The 15,723-nt window shown below is 47.4% G+C and overlaps 1 protein-coding gene across 3 annotated transcripts in view; it reads left to right on the forward strand.

Annotated features, from left to right (window-relative positions):
• LOC119389529 (high affinity nerve growth factor receptor) overlaps positions 1–15,723 on the forward strand; it is a 139,873-nt gene that overhangs the window by 110,497 nt on the left and 13,653 nt on the right. The window contains exons 6-11 of one of the 3 annotated variants that reach the window (XM_037656840.2): positions 7,960–8,268; positions 9,104–9,301; positions 10,324–10,434; positions 11,461–11,552; positions 12,616–12,904; positions 14,756–15,062. In XM_037656840.2, coding sequence (XP_037512768.1) covers positions 7,960–8,268; positions 9,104–9,301; positions 10,324–10,434; positions 11,461–11,552; positions 12,616–12,904; positions 14,756–15,062 — 1,306 coding nt within the window. The remainder of the gene's footprint in view (positions 1–7,959; positions 8,269–9,103; positions 9,302–10,323; positions 10,435–11,460; positions 11,553–12,615; positions 12,905–14,755; positions 15,063–15,723) is intronic. The other 2 variants (XM_037656842.2, XM_037656841.2) reach the window with 2 other exon arrangements.

Raw genomic sequence — 15,723 nt, forward strand, 5'->3', positions numbered from 1 at the left:
GCATAACGAGGAGAAAGAACGAGCGTAAGTTTCAAGGGCAGAGCGGGCGCTTCCGCGTGCTTTGGCTAAACATGCACCACCTTTCGTCATCTAAAACCACGGCGTACCAAGGGACTGCTGAACTGATCTGAGGTGTTTTTTTTTTCTTTATCGTGCATTACAAAGGTAGACTGGTTCATAGCACCTTCACGTCATGGGTTTAACCGAGGGTTGTCAATGAGAACGTATTGGATAGCCAGACTAAATGAACTGACTGACACAAAAGGACACTGGGCTCAACCTCCTAGAATGCGTCGTGCGCCAGGCGGAATGAGATTTCCTTATTATGTATAAAATGAGCTTTTAAGCAGTCGACAAGCCAATCTGCACGCGATGTCGAACGTAATCCAAGACGTCACCTGTGCGGCGAGCCGCATGCCGAACCTGCGTGCATAACAGGCAAGAACGCTTTACAGAATCATGGGAACTGTTTTGTTTTGAGAACATCGCTCCCACTGAATCGTCGGTAGATTGTTTCAACGATATTTGTAAAGCCCAGCAGCCCACTGACGACGCACACTACAGCCCTACCACGCTATAGGCATATCGTGCCGTACGTCAGCGATGATTTACCGCCGTGCTTATTTTGCTGCTAGCTTTCCGTCCTTAAGTACACACGACAGAAAAACAAAACTAGCCGCGGCTATTCTAAGCGCCGGTTGCAACTACGAATGCCGGACTGGCAGTCTCTCGCGGTAACGCAACGCCGCCTGCAACGCAGGTTAACTCGAACGTGTTTATTTTACTGAACGGCCCGTCGCCATTTGTGTATGTAGGCTGCACGCAGCGTTGTTGATCGACTCTCCTTGGCCGCTTTCGACAGTGGACCGGGCAGTCGGTGGGAACAGCGTCCGCGGTAGCATAGGGAGGCCGACTTCAAGGCACGTCGAGGTCGCAGTTGATCGGCGTACACGAAGGCGAGAGCTCTTAAAAGAAAGCTCGTAAACAATGCAAAATTTCTTCTTGGGCGAGTTGTTTGCACGCACAAAGTCATTGCAGCGCGGAAGAACACGGACAGAGAAAGGACAGGACACCACAAGTGCTCGTTGTGTCCTGTCCCTCCTTTGTCCATGATCTGTCGCGCTACAATGACTTCTGTACTCTTAAACATTGACGGGAAGGACACGAGGGAGAAACACACACAGTCTTGCGTGCCGCCAGTGTTGCGCAATCCGTCATTCAGTATGCTGTACCAACACTCCCAGTCTTCGACTCTAGCGAGTTTTTCTTTTCTTTTTTTAGCATTCAGTGGAGGAACGATATTGCACACGCAGGTAAATCTTCACCTCTGAAGACGCCTAGTTGAGTAACATAATTAAATAGCAACTTTTCGTCAATATGTGCAATTTCTGTGACTGCTTAATTACATATGTAGAAAAAGAAGTTCACTTATGAAAATTTATCGCTCAGAAATACAAGAGGAGGACGAGGATATTCGAACAGGCCTACTGTGTTCGTAACAATCTCGCGTCTTTAATAACATAAGCATCATGCTTAACAGTGCACTTCTTGCCTTCCTTCTGTCTCACCTCCAAACAAAAAGAATAAGAGTTGAAATTTGGCCGACGAGTTAAAGCAAGGTCGTGAAACTGTCGTCGAAGACAGTGAGATGGGTTCAGCCAATCTGTAACTCTGAAATAAGTACACATATGCATGCCTATTACGTCGCTACGATAGTAAAATATAACGGCGTTAACGAGAATCTTGACTGATCTCACCTTGTTATAACAGAAAGATTGTGTGTTAAATCGTATAAGGAAACAATCAACTCATGATCGTCATCAGATCATCGTCGTAATCGTCGTCATTGTCTTCATCCTACTTTAAGTGCACAGCAGGACGAAAGCCTCTCCTAATAATCTCGAATTTATCGTGTTTTGCGCAAGCTGATTCCATATTGCGCCTACAGCTTTCATAATTTTGACCCCACATAACCTTTTGTCAACTTGGCAGCTTTTTCCATCCATCACTCTTAATGAACCGGATATCTGTCCTAATAACTTCAGTTGCATGTACAACATTCTTTTGTATAGTGTTTGCAGCTCTTCATCAGCAAAACCAAAGCTACTTAGTGTAGCCGGTGCAGTATAATGCAGCGTATGTATGCCATATAAGATTGAGTAACCTAGACAAGAAACAGCAGTCGCAAAGCGTGGCGCTCCACGGTCGCTGGAATATTACGCCGCCCATCGTTCACTCAGTCGATGTGCCCATTGACCAGCGCGAGAAAAATTAGGGCCACCATCGGCGACATCCGGAAAGACTCGGACGACTTCCGGGCGCGACGTCGGACTCGGCCCGTTGGACGACCGCCAACACCGTCCTCCGGAGGGCGGCCGGTCTGTTGAGCCCAAACGTGGCGCTGCTCTCTAAACAAGCGGAACAGATGTCGACGCCGCGGCGTCCTGAGGCCCCGGGCACATTTAGCACCGCGTCGCCTCTCCGCCCGAAGAACTGCGTGCTCCTGCGAGACTGGGTCAATCGAACGTGGCCTCTCGGGCGGTGACGCGTGCGGACGTGTGCACAAGACACACAATACGGGACAGCTCGATCACGTAGCGCTTCATAAGCTTGCTTCTTTCTGGGAAGTGTGATACATACATACATACATACATACATACATACATACATACATACATACATACATACATACATACATACATACATACATACATACATACATACATACATACATACATACATACATACATACATACATACATACATACATACATACATACATACATACATACATACATACATACATACATACATACATACATACATACATACATACACTTCTTTTCAGTTTATTCAACGGTTAAAGGCAATTCGAGCAAAGCAGTATGCCCCTTCGTGCCTATAATGTAAAGCTGTGACGCGGGAAGTGGCAAAAAGGTTATACGCAGTATGTGTTTGCACTACTCCATGCGGGGTATCGGTTTCTGTAAAAATTCGGAAATACGACTCCTTTCCTGGCAAAAAAAAATGAATAAATAGGGAGGATAACATTACTCGGCAAACGGCTGCCGTAAATAAATAAATAAATAAATAACAACAGCGATGATCTCGGCGACAACTCTTAGCTTAGCTCTGAGCCGTTCTCGTTTCTTGAAAAAGTGCTCCCCATGGGTGCATAAGAGCAAGCGACGCGACACTTGCTCCATCTATTTTCTACCCCGTGCATTTCACTTCTTGCAAAGGGCTTCGTTTCAGCTATTTCCCCTAGGCGCGTGTTAGCGGATAAGCTGCAGAACGTAGCGTCTGCTAATCAGTTTAATTAGTGCGTGGTCAAGAGACCAGGTACAGTACTCGCGAGGCAAAGTACTCTTGGGTAACTGTCTTGAGAGTAGTTCTCTTTGTTGATTTAGTTTAGAGGGAAGTGGGAGGGGGACTTGTAAGACGTTTTTATTTTATTGCGATTTCGCTCCTTAAAGGGGTCATGTGCCACTATTCCAAGTAATCATCGAATGACCTTAGTATCGGAGTTTAATACGCCGCGAATCGATTGCCGGAAAAAAAAAAATTTCGAATCCGTCCAGAACGACATAGTCACACATTTTGTCGTACGGTTTGACTCTTTTTTCGTCCGGACGAGCGCGCTTGAAGTTACACATGGGAGGGATGACGAAGAGGCAAAAATCTACGCCAGCACGCATCATGAACTTGAGCGCGCGTCGTGAAACGCGTTCGATTATAGAACGGTCCCCCTGCGCTCGCCGTGTTTAGGGCAGCGTGAGCTTCGTGTCGTCCACCTCACTTGCGCTGACAAGAACGCCCGTGAGGTCCTTCACCCTGCGGCGACGCGAAGGAGGGCCGGAAGCCCTTGCTTGTCGCGACCAAAGTGCCGCGTCACGTTCGCGAGTCGCGACTCCTCGCCGAACGTGACATGTGGCCGCTCGGCCGAGGTCCCGGATCGACGGTACAGTTGGGACCCGATACGGCTTCGCTCGACGTCTGCAGAACCGCTAGACATCTGACGACCTTCCCCGCGTGAACTACACCTATATCGTAGCGAGAATCACGACGCTCTGTTGAGAAAAAAGACGAGGCATGGGGTAGGCGGCCAACTGTTTGAAAACGTACCTTTCGTTCCCCGGTTTATTTGCTCTCATTTTTTACCTTTCGCTTGAGCTTTTCAAACGGTGTATCTCAATGGACAATACGATATTACTGTCGATTGCTTCAGCGTGTCTTGTAGCAGCTTGGAGATGAAGTGCCGAACACGTTCACACACAAAAAAAGTATTGCAATTAGCTGACGCTGCAAGAGGCCCTGCAACACCCTTCCCAGTAATCATTGAATGACCTCGCTATAGGAGTTTTTTGCCACACGAATAAACTGCCACAATTTTATTTAGAATCTGTCAAGTACTACTCATCGGCAGCATTTCCACACTATGTTCAAGAAGTGTTGCAGGGCCTCTTTAAGAAAAAAGAAATAAAAAGAAGCAGTGTGCTGGTGGACGAAAGGCCTTGCGAGTGATTGTGGCAACCTAACAAATAATGCCTAATAGCCATAATGCCGATAATATAATAAATAGACAAGAAAAGAAGACATATAGCAAGAAACCTCACCGATTCGAAAATGCTCATTTAAGCAATCTAACTTAGGCTTGTGTCATGACAAGCGCTCTTAAGGCAATCGGCAGCTTAAACTGAGCGCTGGGGTTGTACCGCGAGGCGTATCCGTAGAGTTTGTACACTCCCTGTACGCCTGCTGCACATACTGGGGTTTTCCAACTCGTTTCTTTCGGTCAGCCTGACCATCCACATTCTTTCTCTTTTCCTTTTCTCCTCCTCATTCCCCCATCACGACTGATGAGCCCATCCATCTCGCTGCTCCGAATGAACTCATTCGCTGCATCACAGAGTTTGCGTGAAACGGACCTCTAGCTCGAAAAGAAGAGGGTCATCGCTGAGTTAGGGAAGGGCGAGAGTACAACCCAGTGGGGCCTGGCCGGCCCCGCCTGCTGTCGCCATGTTTCCGCCCGCTACGCTCCGCCACCGTCGATCACCTCTCGGAGACCAGTAGTGGAAAAAAGGTTCCACTCTGCTGCCTTCGAGTCGCAGCGGTAGCGTGAAGCTCCGCCGTCACCGCGACTGTCAAGAGCAATGCGCGCGCCATTAGCGACGGCCTGCCTGCGGGCTTCAGGCGTTTTCACGCCGGCTGCGTCGCTTCTGTGGACTGATGGCTGCCTCTCACGGCAGCCTCGGGCCAACTGTTCGCGTGGCCCGGTCCTGACCGGCCTCGGGCAACATCCGTTCTTTTCTGCCTTACCACGCGCCTGACTTCTCGCTCTCCGAGGGACCGTTGTGCGCTCTCAAGGTTAACTGTGTACGACGCCATCCCAAAGGCAGCCTCGGAGTCACCTATTAGGCACCAGGACCGTAGCCGCCCCCCCCCCCCCGAAATTTTGATGACACATGGTGTTTTATCGAAAATAAATAATGAAAATAGGCGTTTTTCTCAAATAGTCAATGTTTTCAGCAAGTGCCCCCCCCCCCGAAAAAAAAAAATCCTGGCTACGGGCCTGCTAGGCACGTTACCAAAACTCGTACTCTTTCCTTGCCTAACTCGAGCCCATAGTTCGTCAAAGAATGTGGAGCTGACTCAGGCTCGCTCAAGAAATATACATACGGCAAGATATACATGGCACTTAGGGCTCACTCGGACTCAGACTCACTAAAATATTTCGCAACCAGACTCACTCGGACTCAGACTCGCCAAGCAATAACTCAGCTGGACTCATTCGGACTCAGAGTCACGGCTCGATCAGAGTCTGAGTGAGTCTTAGTGAGTCGACTCATGAGTGAGCTTGCCCATCTATGCTCGAGCCAGAGCGTATCGTTATCACAAACGAGGACCGTGCTTTGAGGAGCCGCAACAACATTTTTGTTATAGTATAAACAGTTTGGCAAATCAGTGCATCTTTCGGAGGAAGCTATTTATTCATTTCATAGCTATTTCAGTGCAGCTTACTTCTTATACATCGGGCTATGTCGTGTGTCATAACCCTAGCTCGCAACGCTTACCTTTGTTTTGTTTTTTATTGCTTTTTTCATCACTGTCTCTCGCCGTCCGCGCTGTTCACTTCCTTTAAAGACATTGTTGCTCCCTGTTGCTAAGGGAGGTACTTAGATAACATGTTGAAAAACAAGATGGGCCATGGTTTGTACTTCCATCGTGAAATGCGACGAGAAGATATAGCAAAAAATCTGCACGTTAATCACTTCCTGACATTGGGCTTTGGAACGCACTCGTAGTCAACAATTGTCCATTCATCCATAGAATTGGAGGGTCAATTTTCAGAGTTAAAAGACCGAAAATCGAGAGAAAGCCGTCGATACCCTTTTTTTTCGTTCTTATATATGTTTATGAATTTGCGATCTTATCATCGGCATTCAGACGTGCTTGCATAATCATTACTGAGGAGTTATGGCGACGACATACGGCAATGATGCGAATTCAGCTGCGAAATTCCGATAGCAGCTATCGCTGCAATAAACACGACGATATGCTCGGCCCTGATAAGCTCTTTTCGCAACAGGGCGAGATGGCAGACGCAGCGCGCCTGCCAGCCAGACGTTTTATATAGCGATAACCGTTATGGTCTCTTAACAGTTATGGAAAAATCTTGGTCACGGGCGTCACAACTGAAACCAACGGCAACCTAATTGTCACCGAGACGCTTTGTGGAACAAACGTCAACGCTACGGTTGTTGCAGCGTGTCATTTTTTTGCCGTCAGTGCATCGCCATCGCACGCAACCCAGAGCGAACACGCAAAGTACGGGAAGCCTAAGCGCCGAAAATGCGTAGAAGATAGGTGACTCGTGTTCACTTCCAGCAAGACACAAAACAGAATTCTTTTCTTATCGCTAGTCTCGCCTATGACCTATTCCAGCGATAACGGCAGCTCGAGGGCGTCCGAGACTATGACGAAGGTTGAAAAAAGTACGAAAAATGAAACGGATCGTCAGAACACGTTACCCTGAAAGTATTTTTTAACAAATTATTTCATTTCACTTTTCGTTGTCACTCTATGCCATCAGCCTGGATGCCACTGCACCACAGTTATGGATTTGCTAGACACCTCAGTGAGATATACCGCGATTGGAAACTAAGAATCTGACATGAAAAGAGTAGGCATTATAGTGAAAGGGGAAGGAAGCTCTCGATTTGACAGTTTCGTGTGACGCCATGACAAGGGTTTCGGGTTAACCGCGACAATGGGTTTTGCAGTGGGTTTTCCGCGGTGTTCTGGACAAAATTAGGAGCATTGCGTCACAATAATCATGATCCCGCCAATTATCTTATGCAGCAACGTGGGAGCCCTAAACGCGTTCGCGCGCATCTTGTAGGACATTAATAAAGGTATTCCATTCTGTTACGGCACACACGGTCAGTTATGCATTTGCCTAAGACGACTCGAAAGCCGTCTTCTTTTTCTTCTTAGTCGATTTATTGATCCTACCCCGCCCGCCTCCGAAAGCTTTCTGCACCTAACGTGGCTTTGCACTGCCTCCGTGATCGGACCCCCTTTGACCAAGGGACGATGTATGCGATCATGTCATCATGCGACGTCATGTTGTAACGTCATAATGACGTCACTATGGCTTCACAAATTCTGGCGATCTGTGACGTCACTGATGACGTCCCGTTACATTGAAGTCATGTCACTTTTGGTACGCCGACTGCACATGCACAACCATTTGAGTATCACGTGAGTTTTGACCGGCTTTTATTACTTACGTTTTTTTGTCATCATTCGTGTTGATGCTCGACGCCGGCCTCGCGAAGTGTAGCCAGATCTCGCCAAATCTCTAAGACGCCAAAGGTCGCTTTTCGCTTTTGATGAGGCATCCAAATTCGCTTCAATAAAAACATTGACTGGTTATATGATTCCGTTTCTGCGCAGATATCCCCGAAGTGGAGGTTGTCAACTCGAGTGCCGTGGTCAACGAGCGCGAGCGCGTGACGCTGACGTGTCGCGGCTGGGGTCAGCCCTCGCCCAGGGTGCACTGGAACACGACGCGGGTCGAGGCGGCGCCCTTCGACGTCGCCAACACGGTCTCCGAGGAGATCGGCCCCGACGGTCGCCTCCACCAAGTCAAGATTGCCGAACTGATCCTGCACGGCGTGGATGGCACCGCCAACGGAGTACTGCGATGCTACGCGGACAACGTCGTGGGACGCTCCAAGGCCGAAGTCAGCCTCACCATCTTCAGTGAGTAGCCGCATCATTCCTATCTACCGATTATTTCGAATTTAAAAATGGCATGTTTGTTTGAGAAAAGGGCCTTGGCTCGCCGATTGATGCCTTACCGACGGAAGGCTTCCGGTAATAAAAGGACACCGGAGAATGCTTGCTTCGAGAAAGTTTAGACGAAGCTTGAAGCTGGAGAAATCGAAAACATCAGTGTCACTGAAAAAATAATAATCAATCCATTTTAAAAGCAATGTATTGTTCCTCTGGCTCTACTATTTCATGTTTGCGCTACTTATGTGGTGCTGAAGCTGGAAAAAGAAAGTGTCTTTAATAGACTAGGTGCTTGTCCCACAAAACGCGCAGGCTAATGAAATCTATGCTTCAATATAGGCGTTATATCATCATGTGACATCATCACATGATGATCATTTTTTGCATCACTCGTGCTGACGCCGCCGTCGCCGATGGCCACTTTTCGCGTTTGATGAGGCCTCTAAGGCTTTCGCCTTAGTAATACGAACAGCGCCCTTTGTACAAGTAACAAATTGTCTGCGATGTTGAACAGCTGCACTGGCAGAAGGAAGGAAGAACTGTGCAGGATAAACTTCTGGTCTTCCATTCTGTGTTTAATGCTGATTCATTGGCAGGCAATGTTTGCACGGTTTAATGAACTAAGGCTTCAGCTCTTTTGCTAAAGTTGTTCGCGTCGATTGATCGCCAACTGTAAATTGCTTTAGTATTCTAAATGACGATTGATTGATTGATTGATTGATTGATTGATTGATTGATTGATTGATTGATTGATTGATTGATTGATTGATTGATTGATTGATTGATTGATTGATTGATCCAGCGCCGCCCCGCATCTTGTCGATGGACTTGAGCAAGAGCTACTACCAACACATCAAGTACGAAGCGGTTGCTTATCCGGCGTACAACTTCACATGGTACTTCAACAACCAGCCACTATTCCTAGACGACAAGAACGAAAAGAACGAGAAAAACAAGTACAGCGCAGTGAACGTCAAGACAGACGCTGCCATCTACAAAGGTACGCACCAGAACCTCGAATCACTCGGCCGATGAAAACGCATGTAAGCCTTGTGGCAATGCGCAGGATACATAGGCGTGCGCAAGGTTGCCCATCAGAGGGGGCAAAGGTTCATCGCAGCGCCCCCCCACCCTACTAAGTCAATGTATGGGGCAGATTTTGCGCCCCCCCCCCCTCTTATGTGAATAGTGGGGGCGGCCGCTCCCCTTACACCCCCCCCCCCCCCTGTGCGCACGCCTATGGCAGGATACCCTGTAGGAGCCAGCAATATCAGGCAGCCTGTTAAAGTTGAACTTCAAAACCTCTTACAGCCCCTTTCTTTAACCGGGCTTGGTGATGCCCCGAAATGACAACTTATTTCTGACTGAACTCGACTGCCGAGTTTACTCGCACGCTACCAGCACCGGCTAACTCATGGCTACGTATGATGATTAACATTGGCTTACGTTGGCTGACTGCTAGCTAATGTAGGCTATCCGCTGATAACAGCAATGCAATATTGTCGTCAAATTTCAATCCAATGATTTCTAATGTATAAGCCTTCTTTGCGAGTGTAAACAACTGCCGCAAAAAGGGGTCTACTGTCTCACTTGCAAAAACAATAGGCGCAAGTTTCAATTTCATCTCAACAATAAGTCTACTGAAGACTACAAAAGATAACAGGAACATAACTGCATTACAACATTGACTTCTTTATGGCTTGCCCCGATGTAAGCAAAACCTTTGGCAGAAAGGACTGTCACCTTTACATTTATTTCTTATTTGGACTAAATAAGAAATAAATAAGAAAAAGAAATCGGAAAAGCGATCACAGATCCACTGGCGAAGCTAACCTTTATTAGGTTAATGACGGCAAAAGTCAAATATAAATCAATTACAACAATCGAGAACTAGAACGGTACGGCATCGCGCGAATCACCGCGCGTATATTCTTGTGTTAAAAATTTCGATGTACGCGCTATTTCGCGATAGCCATTGTACGAGTATTTGACGATGAAGGTGGTGCCAACGGTGGGTCACAGGTTACCTGGAGTTCCAGACAGACCTTCCCTCGAACGCGGGCATCTACACTCTAGTCATTGAGAACGAGTACGGCGTCGCCAACAGAAGCCTCGAGGTGTCCTTCACGCCATGTGAGTATGCGCTTTCCAGAATGCAATCCACAGACAGTGACACAAACTCTTGTTGTTCTTAATATCATAATATATAACGAGTTTTATATTACAACATACCGACCTTTTGAGGCTGATTTCTGAACAATAATCCCAGGTTTGTGTTTCTTTTTCCTACAAGAAGCGCCAAAATGTGTAGTGTCTTAGTAACTTCACCAGTTCCGTTGCTGCACCAAGTTGTTCAGTGTAGACGTTCAGACCCGAAGGTCGCGGGTTCGATCCCGGCAGCGGCGGTCGCATTTCGATGGAGGTGAAATGCTAGAGGCCCGTGTACTGTGCGATGTCAGTGCACGTTGAAGAACACCAGATGGTCTAAATTTCCGAAGCCCTCCACTACGGCGTCTCTCATAATCATATCGTGGTTTTTAGGACGTAAAACTCCAGATTATGTACTATTACTATGTAGATGTTCAGCTACGTAAAGTTAGGTAACAGCGCTGATAACATTCCATGACATCATGCATGGCACCACGTTTTTGTAGCATAATTCATGACGCCATGCAGTGCGTAAGGTAACGAAGGGCAGCCAACCAGACACCTCTTTGATTACCCTCCCACTCACTCTGTTCTTTTCTTTCTTCTTCTTTCTTTCTTTTCTTTCTTTCTTTCTTTCTTCTTTCTTTCTTTCTTTCTTTCTTTCTTTCTTTCTTTCTTTCTTTCTTTCTTTCTTGCTGGCTTGTATCTGTCTTATCCTACTTGCCCTGTTAAGGTGTTTCATGAAAAGCTTAAATGGTAACGTTTTTGAAATTAGAGAGTATGTGCAAACCGTAATTCGCAAGAAAAGAAAGAATTTAACTTTCTGTGGCAACGCATTTCTAGAAAATCCCACAAGGTGGACGAAGGGACAAATAGGTGGATGGCAGTTTCCCTTTCACGTTAAGATTAACGGGGGCACAAGTGCAAGCCTCCGCCACTGATACTCATGTCATGATAGTCGTGATAGTTTTGCGGCAACGGCTAATGTGTGCTGCCTAACATTGTGCCCAGTTCCCCAGAACGGACACAAGCTGCCAAGAATGCCAGTGCCATCGGGAAAGCCGCGCGTCCAAGAGAGGGAGACGATGACGGACGCCGAGCAGGTGCGTGATTATAGGTAAAGCTTCGACACATGCAGTGACGCACGCCATCAAACGCGTAGATTGTTTGCACTGACGTCATCGCGACCGCAAAGCTAGCAAACCAAGATGAACGACGGCACCTTCATACTAGTTGCTATTCTTGGCCCATCTCCGGCAGCACCGAGTAGGCTATGAGTGTTTACCAATACGGCGTCCGTGATGTGAGCGATAAGCATGGGGAAAGGAAAAGAACATGAGGCAGCAGTGCATGGAACCTAATAACGGTGTCACACAGTGCACTGCGATCGCGATCGAGCCCGATCAGGATCAAAATTTTCAATAGTGACTGGCTCCCTTCCGCAACTTGCGTAACTGAGCCAATCGCTGTTGAGAAATTTTATCTTGGTTGGGTTCGATCGCGATGACAACGACCGTGTGACCCCGGTATAAAATATTTCCATAAGATATCGCCTTTTACCTCCCTGTGGTTTTGTTGGATACCTCTGCCAAACCGCAGTAAAATCAAGAAACTTGGGGAAGTAACTCGAATAAATGAAGAATGGCTAATGTTGGATAAATAAGTCTAGATGTTTGCTTATGTTACCAAGTGTTGGCTTGATCATGGCTAACGTCGGCCGGTATTGCCTAAATGACGGTAAGTGTTGAGTAATGTCGACATATGTGTTTTTATAAAACGTGGGCTTCGTTCAATCTCTTTCGAGTCGTGATCTCGCAACCTGAATCGGTACTGCCTGGTTTGTTTCAACCAGCGTGACAGGACTATTATTACTGGCGTATAGTTAGCACCAGTGGACGTATGTCTCTCCAGAGTACCAACTTCTGGGCGAGCTCTTTTTGCATAGCACAACACTGTCAAGCGCACTCAAACAAGGACAGAGGCTGTCATCAGTTCCCTCCGTCCGCGTTTGTGTGTGCCTGACAGTGTTCCGATACGTCCCTCCGTTCACCTTTGCCTGCTGCGCTTGATTTCCCGTAGCCCCAATTAAATAATCCGAAAGTCAAAGTGCCCCTGTCGTCAGTACAAGGATGTCATTCACTCAATGTTTCACTGCCGCTCGGGCAGCACCAGATCCCGATGATCGTGGCGCTGAGCGTGCTACTGGTGCTGGTGGCGGTGGGCGGCGCGCTCGTGACGCTGCGGTGGTGCCAGTTCCGACAGGACTACGCGGCCGAGGGCACCCGCTTCTCCACCTGGCTATGGGACTCGCTGCGACCGGGCGGTCGCCGATGCTTCGACCGCAAGAGAGCCGTGGTCACGGGCCGAGAGCGCATCCCGCTCAACATGGCGCGCATGGTCGAGAACCCCAACTACCCCGTCTACCACCAGGAGACGCTGAAGGGCGGAAAAAACGGTTCGGCTTGATTCGAATGTTGGCTTATCTTGTGTTATCTTATGTTTGTTAGCGAGTGGGCCATCTCGTGATAACAAGTACATCTTGAAACACTAAGTGCCCTATACGAATGGGACGTATGCGGGACGGAAGAAAGCCGTGAATTGTTCGATTTTAAAGCGTATTCACAAGACATATCAGCACATGTAGTAAAAGAAGGCTCTTGACTTCAAATCCCTAGAAAAAATATACTGGCAAGCCTCATCAAAGCAGATAGAGAAAGGCTGGAAACTTTAAGCGTTCTCGCTGCACGCTCGAAATTCCCAGCGCGGAATATATATTTATTTATTATTTATCAAGTTAGTTATTATTCTTAAAAAGCTACTTCGCCCACCTAATTTTGTATGTCTACCTATCTATTTTGATACTGATAAAAAATATTCTTACTGAATAACGAAAAAAAAGCCTGCTTGTTTCTATTTTATTTTATTCTGAACTAACAGAATCGTGGCCAAACCGCCAGAGCTCGTGTGAGCAAATACATCTAACAATGTACAGTGCTCACGGATCGAAAAGCGACATTTTAAGTCTATACGTAGATTGTATCATCACTGTGTAACACTTTCGTGAAATTCATGCTGCAACATGTGCCTGAACTACCGAAGGGAAGTTGGGCCCTCGTCAGGTGTATTAACACACCTTTAGCCCAATTTCGTCGGCATACAGTGTTCGCTGTACACCGGAATAAAAATTTTTGATTTGATTTTTCATCATTTAAGTTCGTTTCCACCGCTTTCTATTCATAAGCCATCGGCGTAATCTCAGCTCGTATACATTTATATCAGAATATGAATGAGAACTAACAGACAATAATGCCAAGGAAAGTATATAGGAGATGTTATTTGTAGTAATTAGGACATAAGTGTGAAGAAAGTAAAGTGGAAGAAAAGATAACTTGCCGCCGGCAGGGACCGAACCTGCGACCTTCGGCGGCAAGTTATCTTTTCTTCCACTTTACTTTCTTCCCATTTATATCCTAATTACTGCAAATAACATCTCCTATATACTTTCCTTGGCATTATTGTCTGTTAGTTCTCATTAATATTGTGTCTAACAAAGAAGAACGAGCCCTTAAAAGTCATCTTCTTTCCTACATTTATATCACAGTCACTTTTAGTGGCCAGATTCGTAGCGACGTGACGCGATCGTCTCAAGCAAGTGCGCATACAATTTGTTACGTCTGAACTATCGATGCCATGTTTCAATCCGTGAACACCGTACATCTACATATGTATAAAAGAGGTGGCCGATCCCCTTCAATGAATAAATGACCGTGTCGCGTTATGTGTCGCTTCATGTGTAACATTATTCTCTGTCCCTGTGACTGGAGTTTGTCAATTCCGGTGTCGTTACGTGATTGAACGTTGCGTAGTTTGGTTTTCAGCATACACGGTGTTCGCCTGACTGCATTTTAAGTGAACTATAGTGTTATGTGACTGGACTGTATTTTGTGTTGTTTTTCGTGTCGCTACGTGAATGGACTTCGTGAATCTGTGATAATTTTTATGGCTAGACTGATTTACATAAACTCTCCCTTTATGTAATTTTTTTCACTGCTGTGATATTCACGGATTCTATTATCTGTGAAAAGTAGTAGCCGGCGCTATGTAAACGCGTTAACATCCCCTAAACAACATGTAATTTAAAAATAAATGATGCCACAAGTGTTAGCGGAAACAGCAACCGGTGCTCGCAGGCACGTGGTGTCACAGTAAAAGCGATTTTTCACAGTGATGTACTGACTCTCATCTACTACCGGTATCGAATGAGTCCCTGCCATGAGGCTTCATGATCGCGCACGTCTTTGCGCAGCAGTACGGCACATAGCTCGCGAGAAGATCAGCTTCATCCAGTCGCTGGGCGAAGGTGCGTTCGGACGCGTGTTCCTGGGCACCGTGGACTACCTGAGCCCCGACGAGCCGACGACGCTGGTTGCCGTGAAGACGCTCAAGGATGCGGCGGGTGAAGAGGCACGTGTGGACTTCGAACGCGAGGCCGAACTGCTCACCAACCTGCAGCACGCGAACATCGTGCGCTTCTACGGAGTCTCCACCGACGGAGATCCGCTCATGATCCTCTTCGAGTACATGGAATATGGAGATCTCAACAATTTTCTCAGGTGAGTTGTGTCTTTCAGGTAGCGAAGGACAGAGGCGGAGGTTGCCATATTCCAAAAGCGAGGAGCGAGGTGGGGGAGAGATGGAGGACCTCTTTTAGATGCGAAGTATCTTAAGGCGGAGCTCAATCCGGTGGTGGTGGTGGTGGTGGTGGTGGTGGTGTGCGGCGTGACCACCCTTACTGCGCATGCGCATACCCTCTCCACACACCTCCTCTCCACTCACCCTCACCCCTTCCCCTCTCCCCTCCCCCTTTCCACTCTTCCACTGAAACGCGGGCTAGACATGCCGAAATTCTCTCCTGCGCAACGCCGCGATGAGCTCGAGCGCATGCGCGTCCCCTCCCCTTCTCCCTCCTCTCCTACGCAGCCCCCCTCTCGCCCGCCTGTCGACCGCGTTCCCCGCTCGCCCTGTGAGAATTAACGGCCGGGCTAGATGGAAGATACGACGCGCGTAGCGTCCCTCTTCGCGTTCCACGACGCGAGGTCGGTAGCATGCCCAACGAACGCCAACGAAACGCGATCGTGCAAGTGCTCCGGCTTCGCATCGCCTCATGGTCCCCTTTAGCGGGAGATGGTGTAATTTTTCTGCATGGTTAGTTAGTTAGTTAGTTAGTTAGTTAGTTAGTTAGTTAGTTAGTTAGTTAGTTAGTTAGTCAGTTAG

This window comes from Rhipicephalus sanguineus, chromosome 4 (genome assembly GCF_013339695.2).
Source record: "Rhipicephalus sanguineus isolate Rsan-2018 chromosome 4, BIME_Rsan_1.4, whole genome shotgun sequence".
Classification (NCBI taxonomy): Eukaryota; Metazoa; Arthropoda; class Arachnida; order Ixodida; family Ixodidae; genus Rhipicephalus; species Rhipicephalus sanguineus.